Source organism: Netta rufina (assembly GCF_964035555.1).
Source record: "Netta rufina genome assembly, chromosome: 1".
NCBI classification, from domain to species: domain Eukaryota; kingdom Metazoa; phylum Chordata; class Aves; order Anseriformes; family Anatidae; genus Netta; species Netta rufina.
Window position 1 is genome coordinate 134,859,261 of NC_140123.1, and position 19,455 is coordinate 134,878,715.

A 19,455-nucleotide genomic window follows, 5' to 3' on the forward strand; every position below is an offset into this window, starting at 1 on the left:
TGCTGTATTAAATGCCTGTGAATATTTGGGTGCTTTCTAGTATCAGGCTAATAAAAAATGCATTTTACTGATAAGGAAAGAGATAAGGAAGACGCTGGGAGCAGGGAAGGGAATTTTGGTTTTGCTCATTCTGCAGTTTAAGACACTTCATACATGCTTAGAGCATAGTCTAACTCTCCCTACAGGCAGCTCTAGATAGATATTCAAACTAATGAAACAATTATTTATTTAGGAAACCACTATTTTGTTACCCTTGTTCTGAATCATATGGGCAGCTACTCTGCAAGTAGCTATCAGTTACAGCCTCCATCACAGGCTGCCTGCTTTATGTGAAAAGAGCAGCCACTTTGATAAACTCCCCCAGCCCCTTCCATGCCACATCCAGTGGCAGGAGCAGCAGACAGGAACTGTTTGGTTAACAACTGTTAATGTGACTCTTTTGGAAAATACTTAGTGAGCAATGAATGTGTTTTTTAATGTAAAGAGAAGTAAATCAATCAGATCAGAAATATGTTTTAATTAAGAAACTAGGCTACTCATTGCTTATAGCATTCTGAGAAGGAATATTGCTTAGCATATTCTAAGATATAAAGTGGACATCTCTTCTGTCAGAGGTAGCAGAATAAGCCTACAGAGAGAGGCAAATTGCAGAAAACTCACTGCTGTGTCTATCATCAGTTGCGTTAAGGCACAATTTGTAGTCTCTATGGAAAGAGAGAGCGTTACCAATGAAGCCACAGACTTCAATGAATGCATACATAATTGACCAGAAAGGTAAAATAGGAGAACTTGGAGGCAGTCTGCTTAACTCTGTAGCAATCTTCAGCAGCCAGAATTAAGACTCCAGAATTAAGAATAACATCCAGAAAATGCAATACTAGTATTTAACCAAACACATCACCTTCAACTGTTGTGATAAGCCATAGTGGTCCTGAGTGAAAGGCTAGTAACTAGAGAAGTATCCTATTGGATTATGGAGGTGTTTTGTGATCACTTCATTTGTAATCTCATTAACAATCACGTAATTGACAGGCTAACTCTAATGCTTGCTTAGATATCTTCATTACAGTTCTATTACATCTGATCTAGTATCGCTGAAACATGGTAAACTGTGTTAAAACACATGCAGCATATATCATCTCCTCAAAAGTAGCGGATGATGGGTACCCCTCACGGACTTGGATCCTGTGAAACCTTTAAGGAACTTAGATTCTGGAAAAGGCGTCTCCCAAGGCTTGAGGGGTGAGTAACCTCTGAGATGGAATTCTTCCATCCAGCAGGCACAACTAATGGATCTTCCTAAGCTGTTTACTACAGAGGTACCCTCCAAGCAAACTCTGCAGTGCACTTGACACAACACAGTTAGATCCAGTAGGAAAACAAACCAAAACTGTTTGGTGTTCATAAAATTGCTCTCATTAATTAAGTTCTACCAAGACTGACATCACTGTTAATACTGCTAGAAATATGCCTCTTACTTTTAGTAGAAAGGAATATTTCCATAATAAAAAAAAAATCCATGTACATGTGGAGATCTTTTTGATTCCTCTCCTAAACAAGGACTCCGTGTACCATGTCTTCTCTTCCCAGAGACTGACACCTACAGTTGGCAATCTTTCTTTGTATTCTGTCATAATTTTCTTTCTAGTGACTAACTGCTACCAAAAGGAAAAAAAAAAATGAAGCAAGAGCAACTGGAAGCTTTTTTTCAATCAAACAAGAATTCTAAAGTGACTGGAGTGATAGCTCTTAATTGGTGCTAATGAGGATGAAAATATTTAGTAAGCCAATCAAATTAAATATATAAAATTAATACTCCAGTAATAGAATGACTTGATTTTCAACACCCAGATAGGCTCCTTTCTGCTTCTTAGTATTAAGGGAACACAAAGTCCTTAAAAATTCAAACTAAACAAACCCAGTCACGGATGACCTTTATGTTCGATTTTATCACACCCGTTCGTGCTGCGTACTTTCATAGTCCTGACCTATTTTCTCCAATTCAGTTTTGAGAATGATTAAGATACTGTTAGATTTATGAATTTAAACCTAGCCTTAGTCAAGCACCTCATATACAACATTTATTTCTGTTCTAAACATATCATATTTTGAAATGGGTTAACACAGTGTAATCAATCTCTTTATCCCTACAACCTCTAACAGTAAGTAGCCATCCTTCTGCAAAACATACCATTATATTGCAAATAAAAGGATAAGGTAAAAGGGACCAACTTACTTTATCAATGTTTGTGTTATCCAGGGCAGCATCTATCTCATCTAAAATAAAAAAAGGTGCTGGCCGAAAACTGTGAAAGAAAATACAGTACTTTGCATTTAGGTACAAAAATATTAATAAACATTTTGATTACTTTGCAAGTTACTATCATAAAATTCTCATAAAAAGTAATGACAGGTAAGGGATTTTAGTAAGTGACTGCATACTGTATTAGCATGTTTGTAGCATATATAAGTATGCTTTCTTCTTGCAACTTAAGCAGCCGAATACTTGGAAAATACAAGAATTTCTTACCTGTGTATAGCAAATATAAGAGCCAGAGCTGCCACAGTTTTTTCTCCTCCTGACAAACTGTCCATTGGCATAAATCGCTTCCCTGGAGCCACACAGTTAAAGCCAATGCCTTCTAGGTAAGGCTCCTCGGGATTTTCAGGACTAAGGAATGCCTGGAAATGCATACATTTCAATATTAATGACATTTATAAAATTATTATGATGGGTATTTCTAAGATTAAATACGGAGTGAGCTATGTTTGAAGCTGGTAAATCAGTTTCATTTGTTGAAAACACTTGTTCATCCATACTGAAGAGCAGTGCTATAAAACTTCCCAGTGAACATTCCTCTTAATGAAGCACAAGCAAGGAAGCTAATTAACAAAATTATTTTGAAAAGGCTCCACATATTTGTTACTTACAAACTTTTACCTACTAAATAAATTTGTTTTTCAACCTTTTATGTAGTTTTTATTTTTCTAATGCAAACTCTACTATGAAAACAGTTTTCTTTATGGCTTGGAAGTAAAGATAGTTCAAAAACTACTTATTTTTTTGGTGAAACATTAGTTTATAAAATCTAGCTTTGAGTTGCTACTACAGTTCATGCTATCTGAAGAAAGATTTTAATATAGGTAGGCCTTCTCCTATACTTTGTATGTCAGTTCCCACATTTAAAATTTACAACTATTATTTTAAAGGAACGGCTATTTTACTAAAACATTAAAAAGTATGACAGAAACTAAATGGTACATGGTTTATGACACAAAGTCAAGACCTGCCTACTATTTAGTCTAGGTTAAAAGGTATGGGACCAGTGATCATAAGGAAAGAAATACTTGACTATACAGTCCAACCTAGAAGCAGAAAGGATATGTTTAAAGATATTTTAGCATTTACTGAATTTAAATTAAATAAATTTAAATATTTACCAATTTAAATTTAATAAATTTAAAGCATTTACCAAGTATACGATTCTGAAGAAAAACACAAAATCTGAAGTTTAAGATGACAAAACTTCAAGCCTGCACTCTAAACATTCAGCCACCTACTGAATCTGATGTGACAGAAGTGTTTGGGTGTTTCCTCTTTACTTGCAGCATTAATACTGAAACCATAGCAAAGATTAATTGTGACATAATTTTTCCACAGATCCCTTAAAAGTTACCAACCTATTAAGTCTATCATTTTAAAAATATACTTAAGAGGGACATAAGAAGTTTCAGAACATCATACAAAAAAACAGCATTGAAATATTAATTGATTATTTTTATAATTATTGATACTAATGATTAAGTATTTTGAATTATTTGTCACTGGTAACACTTCAAGCTCACGTATCTGTCTGATGTCAAGCACTGTCTGGTGTATTATTCTCCTCCGATCTTAAAATTCTCAAGTCATTATTATTTAAGTTTCTCCTTCAGAGCTGAAACTGTCTTAAGGATACTAAAAACAATAAGTCTTCTTATTCTGTATAACAAAGTTTCAGGTACCATTTTAAGCCAAGTACCAGAGAACATGACACACCTGAGCACTACCGTTCCTGCAAAGTTTTTTGTAGATCTGATCAATAGCTATGGAGGCATGCTCAAAGCACCGGCTAAAAAGCTCGTATCTCCTTTTCTTCACCTGTTCAAATTCTTGTTTGGATATTCTGGCCTCCTTTCTGCTGGTCTCAAAAGCTATTAAAAAAAAACACAAAACAAACAAACAAACAAAAAAAAACACACACTAAAATTATTCCGTAACAAGCCTCTAAGAAAATACACAGAACAAATATGTATTGTACCCCATAACAAGCATCAAAGGAAATACTACAGAAAAAGGTTCCAATGCACATGCAAGCAGCATATCAACACCGAGTTTCCTTCCAGACTTCAACTGGTGGCCCCCAAAACTATAAAGTTGGTATGTATTCAGTCTGTTCTATGCCACATTGCTCTGGACTAAGCAACAAAATTTTGCCTCCCAATTGTCTCTTTACGCTGGCTGGTCTAAGCAGCACCAGAGTTTACTGATTACAGCTTCAGAACTCCTTGGTTTTGGTAGCATTTTAATGTCTGTGATGTTCTTTGAGGACACCAATAATTTGGTAGTGATGCTCATGTCTGTGATTCTGGGCAAACTTTTAATTATGAAAAAATAGAAGAATTTTACTGTTGAAGTTAGCCATTTTTAGAAAATAAGCAGAAATACTTTATAATGCCATTTGGCTAAGAAAGAAATTGCTTGTGATTGCTTGTGCAAAGTGATTCTTTGCTACACATACAAACTGTATTTTAATAAAATACTGTAAAAATATATTTTAATACACTACTTACATATAATTAAAAAGACAACTGAGGATAAACACTTAAGCACAGGAAATACCTCAATGCCCAAAAGAAGCAAAACCACCAAGATTGACCCCAGAAAAAAAAGTAATTTTAATTAGGGCGAGAACTCTCACAGCCACTGAAGAGATGAATAGGACTCAGTGTTACCATCCATTGATTCTTGGAACTTGTCCCGAGCTATCTGTAATTTCTCCAATGCTCTCAGGTTTGGAGCAGCTGTCTTCATTAAAGTACTCTCTTTAGATTTCATTTCCTGCTGCATTTGGTTCAGATGAGCCTCTCTTTCTTCATCAGACTCTAGGTCCTAAAGAAATAAACAACACCAATGAAAAAGACATAAAATTTGCTTTTAGGCCAAGACATTTCAACACATACAACAACCAGTCATGGTTTCTGGAGAAGCACCCACTCATCTAATAGTTTTATCTGGAAACACAACTAAACAAAAAACTCAACCCAGGATCTTAGCTCTCTGAATCAACTTACTAGGTCCTAAGTATTGTTCTACAAGACCTTTAAAAACAGACAAATTTCCTTCAGCATAGAAGTCCATGTTTAAATACAACATAAGAGGGAGACTAGCAGAAATGACTACTCAATTTCTGAGAAAAGCTTTCAAGACACAATGTTGAAGACTTTTTGAGATAAGTTAAAATGACAGATTCCTCCTTGTTCTGCACCTAACCTCTGATGCTTAATTATTTTCCTGATTAAAAAGAAACAGATACACACACAAAATCCAGCTAAGAATATGTGACTGTTACAGAGGGAAATATTCTAAGTTTCAGTTTCTGAAAATACTACAGAAAGAAGATGGTGCAGCTCCCTCACATCACCTCTGGCAGCCAATCTCTAGTTTTCTAGAGTTTTGTGTCATAACCTATTGCGGTGGAAATTAAAGGCAGAAGGTAAAGAGCAAGGAAAAAAATCGGTTATATTTACTATTTCTCTATTCTATTCTTATGGTTTAAGTAAGCGTTAAATTAAATTTAGTAACGTAGTTAACCAAGCTATCTAAAAATCCCATATACTGCTATGTACAATTACAAAACCAAAACAAACACAAACACACACTCTTTAGCTTACCAGTGTTTTAAAAATCTTTCAATTGAAGGCTAAGGTGAGGACTAAAATGTCAACAAAATATTTTAAATAAAACTGTGTTTATTTTAAACAAGAGATTACCTTCAGATCACTTGCTAGGCCACTATAGTCTATCTTAATTGCCTCTTCCCTCTCATAGATAGTTGTAGTCTGAGTGCCTTCCGTTTCAGTTCCCAGCTATAAATACAGTGGACATTCCAGTTCAGAAATATGAAAAGTGAAGTTTTAAACTCTTTAAACAATACATTGAAAGGACAGGAAAAGACAAGACAGTTGTAAGAGGGTATGAGGTAACCTTTTCACTGCTCCTCCCTCATACAAAACTTAAGTAACTTAAGATCCTACAAATCTAAAGAAATAAATGCACCTTTTATATAAAGATGAAAATATCTGCCAATTTCAGTTTAAAGCTAAGATGAAAGCAGCAGTAGTATATTTGAAATCAATTTTGGAACAATTTGCACACTGAAAATCTACCATTATCTCTTGATGGGAAGTAATTTACTTTTCTGTAATAACTCATTCCCCTTTCAAGAAAAGGCTCTGCAGTGTGTAAGTCAAGGCATTTCTTCTATTCAGTTGGCCTCAGGAAAAAAAAAATCAATTCTGTTTAACACAGGCAGCGCATCTTCTGGACTCTGTAAGTCTCAATTTTAAACAGCTACCTGCCCTTGAATGAAACACGTATCATTGTCAGTTCCTTTCCTACCAAACTTATTTCTCAGAACCAAATATAATAATGTCCTCTCAATGTTATGACCTAGGAATCAAATTTGTTACTCCTACTGTGTACCTCCTTGTTTTCTGTCTTCCATATTCATAAACTGATAATTGAGCTACCTACATACTCTGATGATTATCAATTCATCTCTTTCCCCTTCACATGAGCGCCTATTTCACTTTTTGCTTCTGACCCACCCATTTATATCTATCATCCAATAAAACCACCTAAGGAATGAGCTCAACAAGATTCCTTCCAAATTTGCAGACACAACTCCCTCAAAAGCAATAGTGCGTGTTTTTTTGTTTGTTTGTTTGTTTTCAATAGTGGAGAAAGTATCCTTTCTTCTCACAAGAGATCAGCTGGAGAAAGAGGGAAGACTGAGAAAAATAGTAAGGTTCAATTCCCTGCTAGCAGAAATATTTCTATTTTAGCCTATCCCTGATTTCTCTAAGTATCTGTATCTACTGAAGACAAAAGGAAGATTTTAGACTGTATTTATGTTATGAATACATGATTAACTAAGTATTATCTTGACCCATGTACATGCCACATTTACTTATGGTTGACTTGAACCTTTTGTCTATCTTATGTCTATCTAGAATACTCCTTCAGGTCAATTTGTACCACTGATTTTAGATATCGTGCAGGAATACTTTTCAAGCACAGGCAGAAACACTTGCAAACAACATTTCAGCAGACAAAAATAAACAAAAATCCTTCCTTTGAAAGAAGGCGGCCTGATCATATCAAAGCAATTAATTTATTTTAGCATTAGTCTTTGAGACAACCAGAAAGCAAGTAAGAAAAAAATATCATTAAATTCAAGACTGGATAATTGCTCCTGCATGGTATCTATCTTACATAAACATTTTAAGTACCTCTATTTCACTGATATCATCCAGTGATCCAAATAGGAGATTTATTTTCAAGTCCTGCACCTTGCACTCAAGAAGCATATTATGCCTTCTTAATCTTTTATCTTCCAATGAGGTTTCTATAGCTGCAGCTTCCTTTTGTAATTTTGCAGCTTCCCTACATAAACAAATGGCACAAAACCATTAAGAGCAGCAACATCACTGCCAATAACATCTACAGTCAAACAGCATGAAAAACAGTTACCTTTGTAATCCCCATCAAAAATAAAGTGGTACTTAAATTTCTCCATCCTCTTTATGACCTGAAAGCACCAAGATCCTACAAGTCTGTGTCAACATATGTTTTTTAAACATCATAAATTTAACGATTAAGAGACAGAACATTAAACACATTAGTAATAAACAAGCATGAGGAAACTGAAATGTAAACTGTCTCTGAAACAGTTGACTTAAAAGAAGGATAAAGACAAAACCGTGACAAAAAATTAACATTAGGTTAAGGTATCCAACACTTGATAGGACTGGAGAAAATTGGAACGCTAAAATCAGAAAAAAATAAAAATCTCATTAAGTAAACTAGCTGTACAACCCGAATGAATATATAAAACTACCAGCAAACATCTGCAGTAAAACACTTCAAGAAGCGTTTAACATCTTTGAACATGTTCCCTTCAGAACTATCGCTAGGTATATAAAATATATATATATATGTATATAAACTATGTAGAATAACATTCTCATTATGGGATGCTCTCATGAGGTAATCTCATCCACATTACTTTTGGGAACCACATATGGAAGTGGAAGCCCTTTTTACCTCATGCATACTGTAAATGCCAGTTACCATGTCTCTAATGATCTTTCACATGAAAACAGAACATGAAAAATTCAGACATCGCAAGAACTCCTCTAAAGATTATAGCGTATCATTTTTCTCAGGCATATAATTCATAATTACCTATTAAGAGTTAACAACTTCTTTCTGAATTCTTCAACTTCACTTTGGGTTTTCATAATCTCAGATTTATGAGCACTTAATGTATCCTTAAGATGTTGCTCCTCCTCCACAATTTCGTTCACTCTTTTTAGATGTTTTTCCTCATCCTGCATCAAAATATTTTCATTTTTAACCTTTTACCAAAAACCTTTTAGTATACAGCTATATATAAAGTTGATGTTTAAACCCAATACAATACTTCAAAATGTGTTGCAGCACAGTCTGAAGGGCATGGTGAAAAAAGCCCATCTTACACATTAGAATATCCAGCTGTTTTGTATACTTAGGCATGGCCAGCTCCAGATTTGTGACTGTACCAGACTAGATGATAATGCCACCACACAAGGCAGGGATCCTAAGACTCCTACAATCCCATGGACTACTCTTTTCCTCAGTTATTCCCATAGCCCTACTAAAAAGAACCCATCTGCTGCACTTGTACGACACATTTAGCAACACCTTAGGTACCCGAAATCATTTAAAAAGTATTGTTCATTAGAAGAGAAATCCTGAGGCAATCTGCATAAAAGAAAGAATCTCTGAAAAGTATCTGCAAAGGAGCAAAACACAATTGAAGTACTTTAGGTAAGTCTACCCCTGTATAACCCATACAACTGCTACATTGCTAGAAACGAGGTGCCAGAATATAGCAAACCTAATGCTACATGCATGAAGACATACTGCTTGCGAATCCAGCACTACGGCAACTTGATCAAGACCTGCTGCCATTACAGCATCAGGACAAAGTATCTTCAGAATTTAATGTATTTCAACAGAATTACATGCATGGGCCATCAAGTCAGAGGGTTTTGTGCATGACTGAGTCACGGTCTGTTGTTTTTCTCAGTATCAGAAATACATATCTTCTTATGTATTATTTGTTTCTCTAAAAGTTCCTAGAATGTGCATGTCAAATGATGCGTTTCCTCCCCTCCCCCCTCCCACACACACTTTGGAGCAGTTTTTACTTTATTCAAAGCACTGTTTTAGTGCACCATAAGCACAGTTTATTTAACAAGCAAAATACTATAAAAATTAATTATGAATATTTTTTTCCATATTACCAACATGATCTTGCTGAAGTAATTAAAAACAACAAAAAATGCTATGTAAGAAGAGTTCATGCATATTATTTCCATTAAAAATCTAAATTGGCTTTCATACTAGGTTATTTTATGCCTATTTGTATTTGTGAAGCACCATAAAGATGCAAAGCACCAGCGTTATTTACTATTAATCATAAAATATGCTGGAGTCTCAGCTACATACTATTAGTTTTATCTGTAGACATATGCTGCCATTTCATATAAACTGAACACAACCCTGTACAAACAGTAATCCCAGTTTTATTTTTAGTGAATTTATTTTAAGTAATTAATAAATATTCGAATATGACAGGCTATTCCAAGGTTAAAAGAATAACGTGCAGCTGTGTTTTTTTTTTTGTTGTTGGTGGTGGGTTTTGTTTGTTTTGTTTTGTTTGTTGTTGTTTTTTTGTTTCTTAACTTACAAAGTCAGGACCAAATTAGGCACTAGAAGAATTACTCAACAGAATTTGTGATGTTTAAAATTGTAACTTGGCGCATTCCGTCCTCTCAGCCCCACATATATTATATATGTGCATTACCTTAAGTAGCCCAGTAATCTCAAATTCATCTTTTTGAATTGTTTCCCTCAGCTTGCTGACTGTGTCTATTAATTTCTGTAGATGACCACGATTATATTCCAGCTGAACATTTAGTCGCATCTTCTGATTTTCAAACTCCAGTCTAGTGAAAGTACAGTATTTCAAGCCAACACTTACAAACCAGGATAGTAACTGTGATTTTACATTATTAAAAGATACATTTTCAACTTCTACTATTTAGATATGCATTTTTTTTTTTGAATCTTCTACTGGATCACAGAAATTTGCATACATAGATTTCACTACACCAAATCATGGATATATACTGGAATTTATAAAAATACAGTGGTAATCCTTCTACAAATACAATATAAGGATCTAATGTGGTCACATTCGACATCAAATTTAATGCTAAATGTTCCTGTATCTCAGGATCCTTTATCCTAAGGGATAAAGATAAGTGATAGAGAGATGAGATGGGCAAAAGCTACCCTAGTGCTGTGTCCAATGCCTGCACTCCCTGTTCAGCCTTAGGAGTAAGCCTCATCAGCAGACACATACGTGTATCTAATTATAAAGAGCCTATCTCAGCTGGGAGGCAGTAATTAAGTAACATGAGACCAGAACTTTTTAGGCCATCTTCAGCCATGCTCATCCTCTCTTAATTAAGACCTGTATTTGTTTATAGGGGTACAACAGAAGAAGCTTTCTCACTTTCTGCTGTGAGAAATTAATGAAGTAAAAACCAAGTGGCTGCTCACAGAAAGGTTCCCTCTCAGCTGTTACTATCTGTCTCTCAGCTTTAAGCTCCTGGATAACGTACCACCAGCACTACATCTGTTGTTCAGGCAAAAGGGCTGACAACACCAGCTTCAGGCTCTTTAGGCCAAAGTAAGAATGCACTCTAGCACAGGCTTGCGGAACTAATGATAGCAAGTTAGGACACAAGCAAAACCAAAGCCATATGTGCAGGGTAGCATACAGCCATGCAAAAAGCTGCTCTTTCCACGATTATATTAACAGCTTTCTACACACCACCATTACTTCCGTTCTCGCCAACATAAATAAATGATCGAATCACTTCTGTCAGGTGCTTTTAACTTCAACAGAATGTACTGCACTATCTCACTGCAATTCTAGCCAAAGAGGCACATTTAGCCACATTACTGGAAGGCAGCCAGAGGTCTCTTTGTAAATACTGCTGAAAAGAAAATAGAGTTCAGCACTAGACATCACACTAGTTGTGTTAAAAAAAAAAAGTGTACTTTCTATAAACTATGTCAGGAAATGCATTGTTATCTGCCAGAAAATACCTGCTCCACAAGCAGACATTTCATTTTAACATTTTCATTCCTTAAGATACAAATTTGTGATCCTATGACATTTTCCTTCTTGAGTTGAAAGTTACCTGTAAGAAAATTAAGATGCCATTTTCCCTCAATAGTACGTTCCTATACTGAATCACTGCATTTTACATCCAGTTCTTCTCTAAGATTTATGACCATGACGAAGCCTTCACATCATCTTCAACTGTCATTTCTCAATGTGGATTTTAGATAACTATGCCTTAGCAACTATGCTACATTTTAACTTCAAGTTTGTTGCATAACATCTCTGGCTGTAACCGTCTAATAAACCCAAACCATGGTAGTGCCACTGCTAATTCTTGCAATGGTAATATACCTTCTTCAGTCTTATAGGCTTTTGGGGTATCTCCTGTGATGGAGTTACTTGTTTACTGATGTGCACAATCTGATATGTGTATATATATATATATATATATATATATATATATATATATATAAAAGTGTGTATATATATATACACACACACACTTTTTTTTTTAACATTTCAATTACAAATACAACCTTCTTCTATCAATCTCCTCTTGCTGTCTCACATGTTCTTGTTCATACACACGTATGTTTTCTATGCCAATTTCTTCACAGAATTCCTTGAAAACAGCATCTTCAGCCTTTGAATAAATAAAGAAGGAACACAATGTTTATGCTGTTTTGCAGCCCAAGGAAGGAAAACACTTAAATAATCATCTCATGCTACAGACTACATTTTCAAGATACTTCAAGGAAACAACAAATGGAACTAAGAATCTGTACTTGACATTTTCAAATAACACCTTCACTACAAATGCCCAATAGAAGGTGTATGACCTGCAAAATGTTAACTCCCATATAAGCTCTTCTTGACAGCGCCTGGTCATTATAAAGGCAATTGAAGTCATTACAGTATAATAAACATCCATAGTTTTGTCTGTGGTTTCCACTCACCTGAAGGAAAGAAAACTAAGTGGTATACAAGCTACTAGTGAGCTACAGGCTTCTTGATGTAGTTCATTTCTTCACTTTAATCCTTTCAAGTGATCCATAAATATTAATTGCTACATCCCATTTAAAGCAGAGCCACATCAAAAGAACTGCTACAGAATCTCCCATTTCCTAATTATACAGTACATACTAACAAAAACAATGGACTGAACAACATTTTAAGACAACTTTACAGACCAAAAAACAACTGTTTACATTGTTTTGGTCTGTAACCCTGTTTAACCAGATACCAAATGCTGTATCTAACCAAGTAATATTATTCACAGGAAACAGACAGGCAGATTTATTTTTTTTTTGGAGGGAGGGGAAGGTTGTTTTTTGTTTGTTTTCCCCCAATACAAGCAAAAGAAAATTTACCTGGATTTGTGATTCTTATGGTGCAAACACTAAGGACTTCCTCAGTGTCTGAGGATGACACACACGTGCACTCCCCCATGCCCGTACCACAACCAAGACAATACGCTGTAATTTTGGTTTCTCTTCACATGTAGAATTTCAGTCACAGATTAATTCAAGGAAGTTTCTAGCCTCTGACCCATTCTTATCAGTTTAAGCTATATAATGTACTATGCACCTCACGTAACTCCTGATAGTGGTGAGGAATATGTGTTTAAAAATGTACATCTACATAAGCATCAGGGTGCAGGGCTGTGAATTTCCAGATTAACTGCACCACCCCTCTTCCAAAGGATGTACCAGATTCCTTAGTGTTTGGCAAGACCTATGACAAAGGTGGCTTTCAGAGAGCAGTAGAGAATAACATACTTATTTTTCAGAAACACCAGAGCTCTTATCTGAATTCTAGCAGAACACACTATGAAACCCCTTTTGGTACTATATTGGGCTTTAGTTCTATTTACGTCACTGAATGCCTTCTATCTCTTCACAATAATCAACCTCTTGAATGTCAGCTGTCTGCATGAACTATTCTGGAGACCATCTGAAGGGAATGAGAGGGAGCTGAGGCTATGAGATGGCGGAACTATCTACAGAAAAGACAGCCTAGAAATCTAACCTGTTAGATCACGTAACATCTTTGAGAACATCTGTTGCTGATAAAAATGGAGAAGGAGTAGGCTTCAATGACAATAGTCATTAGCATACAATGGTCTTAAAAAAACAAACATAACCATAAAATGAAACAAAGAAGAAAATCAGTGCAATGAAGAATTTGCTGACTCAGCCACTACAACGGGCGATGAAGAGGCTGAACAGTACAGCCCAAAGCATCGCAGTGACTGGGGCTGCATCTGGCTGGCAGCTGGTCACCAGCAGTGTTTCCTGAGGTTCACATCTAGGACTGATGGATGCAGGAGCTGAGTTCATCCTCAGCAAGTCTGATGATACTAAACTGGGAGATGCAGTGCTGGTATATCCCAGGAAGAACAACAGGCACAAAGAATAAATGCTGGGTGCTGCACCTGGACACAGGCACAGACTGGGAGCCAAGTGGCTGAAGAGCAGCTCAGCAGACAGGGGCCTGGGGGTGCTGGTTTGCAGCAGGCTCAGCATAAGGCAGCAGCGTGCCCTGGCAACCAAGGAGCAAACTGCGTTTTGGGATATATTAAACACAGCACAGCTGTACAGTCAAAAGAGATGATGCTCCTGCTATATTAATGTTGGCACAGCCTTATCGTGAATATTGTGTGCAGTCTGGGCTCCACAATATGAAAAGGATATTAAGGCCCTTGAAAGCATCCAGAGGAGGGCAACAAAGCTGGTAAGAGGGCTGGCAGGCATGTCCTGTGAGGAGAGGCTAAGGACACTTGTGTTGCCCAGTCTAGAGAAAAGGAGCCAAGAGGTGACCTCCCTGCAGCTCCCTGAGGAGGGGAGTGCCGAGGGAGGTGCTGGGCTCTGCTCCTGGTCATCGATGACAGGATGTGAGGGAACAGCATAAAGCTGTGCCAGGGGAGGGTCAGACTAGGCATTAGGAAAAAATTCTTTACTCTGAGGGTGGTCCAACATTAGAATGGGCTTCTCAGAGGAGTGGTTGATTCCCCACGCCTGTCAACACTCAAGAGGCTGGACAATGTCTCCATTACTAGGCTTCAATTTCTGGCTAGCCCTGAAGAGGACAGGCAAATGGACTACATCACTATAGATCCCTTCCAACAGAAGGGCTCTGTTCATTCCCCCAGTGTAATCAAAGCACACAGAAAACACAGGTATTTGTCACTTTCCAACAACAACAACAAAAAAAAGGACTCTACACTGCTGCTCTTTATTTGCTTTTCAAGTATATAGTGGTGTAATGTCATCACCTAGACACAAGACCTGCAGAGTCCAGAATAAAGTATTCTAGCAGCACTAAGATCTGGTCTCAGCTCTAGAAAACAGATAGAGCTCTATTCCTGATGGCATGCACATGCCTAATCTGTCTTTGGGTTCCAGAAGTATGGATCATCTCTTTTTCAGAAGAAGAGATACCAGAAGAGATACCTCTACAGACATCTGCTTAGTGCTGATTACCAAGAGATTTGTAAATGTTGTAGGTGTATAGGTGTACGGAGAGTTTAAAATTGGGCTTCGTGTATGTGTATGTTGTCACAGACCCATGTGAGCCAGGAAGACTTCATGGCAAAAGGTAGTCATGGTCTAGTCATGCAATCACACTCTATAATTATCTTTCTACATTAAAATACGTACATGATTTTTTCTTTTTCTTACCAAAATCTTAGACACTGGAGTCTCAGAACAAGTAAGATAAGACTTTTGAAATTACACTCTCAGACATGAAAAAGCTGGAGTATTTTTCTGTGATTTGATCCACACTGGAAGTTTGTACTGTACAGCTCTAAAGTTGTGAAATTTGGTAGACCATCTACGCTCAATACAAAGAGTAAATCATATTTAATAGCAGAGGAGGAAGGGGAAAGAGAAGAAAACCCCTATTCTTCAAACTCAGAATTATTTTCTCGGGTATCAACTGGAATTATAGCATATAGATTAGGCATAGCATCATCTAGTATTCAAAGTATATGCATTCCCTTGGTTGGGTTTGTGTTTGGCACATGTAAATCACAGAATTTTGATTTTAATGAAACTGATTTGCGAAGCTATGCTTCATACATACTAACACCCAACTGTAAAGTAAGGACATTTCAGTTCACTTGGTAAGTGACCAAGGTAGAAAAGGTGGGATGATTACTGGAGTAATTGTAACCTACTTTGTAGACTAGGTTTGTAAAAGTTTGAAGTTTTCCAAACTCTAATATGGTACAGAAAGAAGTTTCTGTAGAATAACAACATAAACTGTGTGACTATGACAGAAGGACCTACCTCATTGATTTTCTTCTGAAATTCTTTTATTTTTAATTCTCTCTGTAGTACTCCTTCATTTATCATATCATGCTGGGACTCAGTATTTACTAGTTCACTTTCCAGCTTTGATTTCTCCTACATAGAAGGAAAAAGATGCTAATTTTTCTTAACAGGATGGTTAACTTCCTAGAAACTAACACCTTTCTGATCCAGATGAACTGTACTTTTCTGGTTAGAAATACTATTTTTTTCCTCAAATGCTACTTACTCACAGTTGTTGCTAATTTACATGCAATAGTTACAGTAGAGAAGCAAATTACATAAGTATCATTTAAGTGTCTGTTGAGTTAAACCAGACATTGGGAAGTTACTAAATGATAGGCCAAACTTAGTTTTTAAATCAATTTGAATTTCTGCTAATTTAGAAAAAGCCTCATTTAGATTATTTTGTCATTTAAAAAATACACGTTTTAGTAATTCTTTAGTCATAACTGCTGTATGTGAAACAAATTAAGGTAAAAAACCCTACGTTAGGAAGCAATACATCACTGCTGGTAATCACAATTTATGAAGATATATACAAAAATACAATGATTAAGCATGAAAATTATAAAGGCTTAGTACTACACCATGTAGAGATTAGCAAGATGTTTCTTTTTAATAAGGTCTAATTCACTTTGTGAATATTTAAGTCGCGTCTGAGTTCCATGACACTGAGCATGCAAGTGCTTCAAATCAGTCTCCTTACGTTTGATTTTCATTAAGTCCTAGAAAAATATTACAACAGGAGAAGAGAAAAAGCATTTAAAATGAAATTTGATGTATTGAGAAATTATTTGTTTTTCAGGTTTGTTAACTATTTAACGCTAGCCTCACTGAAAACGGCCACGTTCAAAGTAAATGCTGATATCATTGGTCACACTCATGTGTCATTTCACATAGATTTATTTCTTAAAAGAAAGCACAGACTTGCAAATTCCTACTCTCTGCCCTGACTCCTCATTCCCCCCCCAAAACTAGAGGTTTGGAGAATCATTTTATATTGACAGGTTTTGGTCTGTGCAAATGTTTTCATGTTAGCAGAATGTATTGACTTTTTTTTGCTACAAGTTGTAGGGTACTTTAAACCCCAGTTTTTTCCTTGAAGGAATATGAATATTATATATATATATATTAACAACACTGTCCTTGTTCTCCACCTCTGTGATACATGAGCCAACCCACCAGCTGAAGACAGGGACTCACAGTATATTACTAAAAACTAGAAGAGTATAAACAACTACTATGTCCTGTTTACTGCTTAAGGAATCACCTTCATTTCTCCCACTCTTAAATTAAATTAGACTTTATGCCTTTTGCAGTTAAGTGCTCTTTAAGAGGCCTACCTTTAACTCATTAATCAAGCTCTCTCTTCTTTCTTTCATTTTATTCATTTCTTTATCATCCCAACATCTGGCTTTGAATTTTAAATCGCTTGATCCTCCAGAAATCACTCCAGATTTCAAAAATAAAGTTCCATCAAGCGCCACCGTCTGCAAGTAAAAATTAATAAGTAACTAACTAAATTCTTAACACAAAGCAGTGAACTAGTGCATCAAAATAACATAGTTAAACAAGTGACAAACATATTCTTGTTGGACTCTGTATTCCAAACCCACTGATATGAAATATACTAAGCCACAAAAAAGCCTGCTGTTTATGGCTTGGGTCACATTCTGTTATTATTACAACAGATCGGAAAAGGAAATGAAATCTTGTGATTTCCTTCCATTTAAGAAGTTTAAGACATTCCTGTATGTTAGTAATTTAGGTTCTGGCCAGGTCAGTAGAGCAAAACAAGCAAGGTGATAATGGAAGGAAAACTCTACAGCTGGAAGAGTGACCACCTCATTACAAACAGAAAACTTCAGTCTTAGTAAGCTTCAGTCTTAGTAAGGAACATTTTTTTTGTGAGTCATCTCAATTTCAAGCAACCCAGATGCCACGCTCACCTTCAACTTAAAGCTGTTCTAACCAAGATTTTTAAAAGCTTTAGTAAGTGTATAAAAGTGTTCCACAGACAGTGACAGAAATAGAGATATGGCAAAAAAAGAAAAAACTGCAAGATACAAAGAAGCTGTTTCATCTGTCTACAGTCTATATCTGCAACTATCAGATTCTTAAAATATTTTTTAAAGCATTTCTTCACAGAAAAGCTATCAAGATATTCGTATTTTTAAAATCAACTATTTTAAGAACAGGATTATCCATTTTTCCTTATCTTTCCTTTTATCAACAGAGGACTATGTCAAGAAACAAGTCTGAATGCTAACTAACAATCTTTTCTAATTTGCCTCCTTTACCTAGGAAATCATTTAAATATACTATTATAGAGAGAAAAATGCAAGCATGTAAAATACCTGGCTATTTGTTTATGTGGGAATAGACTAGAGAGCACAGCATCATTTTTTGTTTATCTGCAGTATTTTGTAGGATGTACATAGAATAAATATTTAAATGGCATTAAATACCTAACATATAGAACAAAATTCAACTTCTTACTTTCAACCTCACTGGTCCATCAAATGCTATTTGTCTTGCTTCTTTAACTGTTTCACAGACCAAGCCATTCCCACTCACAAACTGAATTACTTTTTTCAGTGGATCAAATGGAGTTTGTACAACATCCACCAGCATTTTAGCTCCTTTTATCTCTCTTAACTTCTCATTAATTGGCTTAACCTGTAATGCAAACATGCAGTGTTTAAAATTCACGTTGTAATAGCAAACCGTATCTAAATCTCAGTGGTCTGGGGACAGGATGTACAAATCAAAATAATGGGTCACTCAGTCACTACAAAAGTAGAAACAGATCTGTTTTTCATGTTCTGTGTACAAAACAGTCCTGAAACCTGTAAAGCCTCACTTTCAACCAACCCTTGTACTCATGGGGACTTCAACCAAGCAGCTCTCTGCTCAATGGACAACACAGCAGGACGTAAGCAATATAGGAGGCTCCTGAAAATCACGGACAACTTCCTCACCCACGTGTGGGAGGCATCTGTGAGGAGAGGTGCTCTGCTGGACCTCATACCAACAAGGAGAGTCTTGATGCAAAAGATGAAAGCAACTTCGACTGCAGTGACCCTGTGATAGGAGAGTTCAGGATCTTAAGAGGAGAAATTAGGTCAAAAAGCAAGATGATGACACTGGATGTCAAGAGAGTAGACTTTGGTCCCTTTAGGAATCTGCTTGGAAGAGTCCCATGGGACAAGGCCTTGAAGGGAAGAGTGGGTCACAAATGCTGGTTAATTTCAAGGATCCCCTCCCTCCAGGAGAGGTCTATACCAACATGCAGGAAGTCAAGTAAAAATGACAGGAAGGCTACAAGGAAGAAAAACAAACAAAAAAAAAAAACAAAACACAAACAGAAGTATACAGAAGATAGAAGCATGGACACAAGACCTGGTAGGAAAAGAGAGGCACTACGCAAGTACACAGATTACAGTTAAGGAAGACAAATTCCAAACAGAATTGAGTATGTCCAGGGATGCCAAAGGAGGAGCTTCGGTAAGTGCATAGATGGCAAAAGAAAGATGAGAGAAAACACACACTTTCTGCTGAATGAGGCAGAGGACCTGGTGTCAAATGGTATGATAGAAGACCTCCTTTACCTCAGACTATACTAGCAAGAC

General features: G+C 36.3%; 1 protein-coding gene across 1 annotated transcript in view; it reads right to left on the bottom strand.

Moving 5' to 3' along the window:
- Positions 1-19,455, bottom strand: part of SMC1B (structural maintenance of chromosomes 1B) — a gene marked incomplete at its 5' end in the record, with an annotated part of 39,575 nt that overhangs the window by 5,825 nt on the left and 14,295 nt on the right. Inside the window, 13 exons of the mRNA XM_084304517.1 lie at positions 2,237-2,306; positions 2,531-2,682; positions 4,040-4,194; positions 4,996-5,152; positions 6,034-6,129; positions 7,555-7,708; positions 8,510-8,655; positions 10,176-10,317; positions 12,044-12,150; positions 15,800-15,916; positions 16,411-16,548; positions 17,167-17,313; positions 18,323-18,502. Of these exons, the coding sequence (XP_084160643.1) occupies positions 2,237-2,306; positions 2,531-2,682; positions 4,040-4,194; positions 4,996-5,152; positions 6,034-6,129; positions 7,555-7,708; positions 8,510-8,655; positions 10,176-10,317; positions 12,044-12,150; positions 15,800-15,916; positions 16,411-16,548; positions 17,167-17,313; positions 18,323-18,502 (1,761 nt within the window). The remainder of the gene's footprint in view (positions 1-2,236; positions 2,307-2,530; positions 2,683-4,039; positions 4,195-4,995; positions 5,153-6,033; positions 6,130-7,554; positions 7,709-8,509; positions 8,656-10,175; positions 10,318-12,043; positions 12,151-15,799; positions 15,917-16,410; positions 16,549-17,166; positions 17,314-18,322; positions 18,503-19,455) is intronic.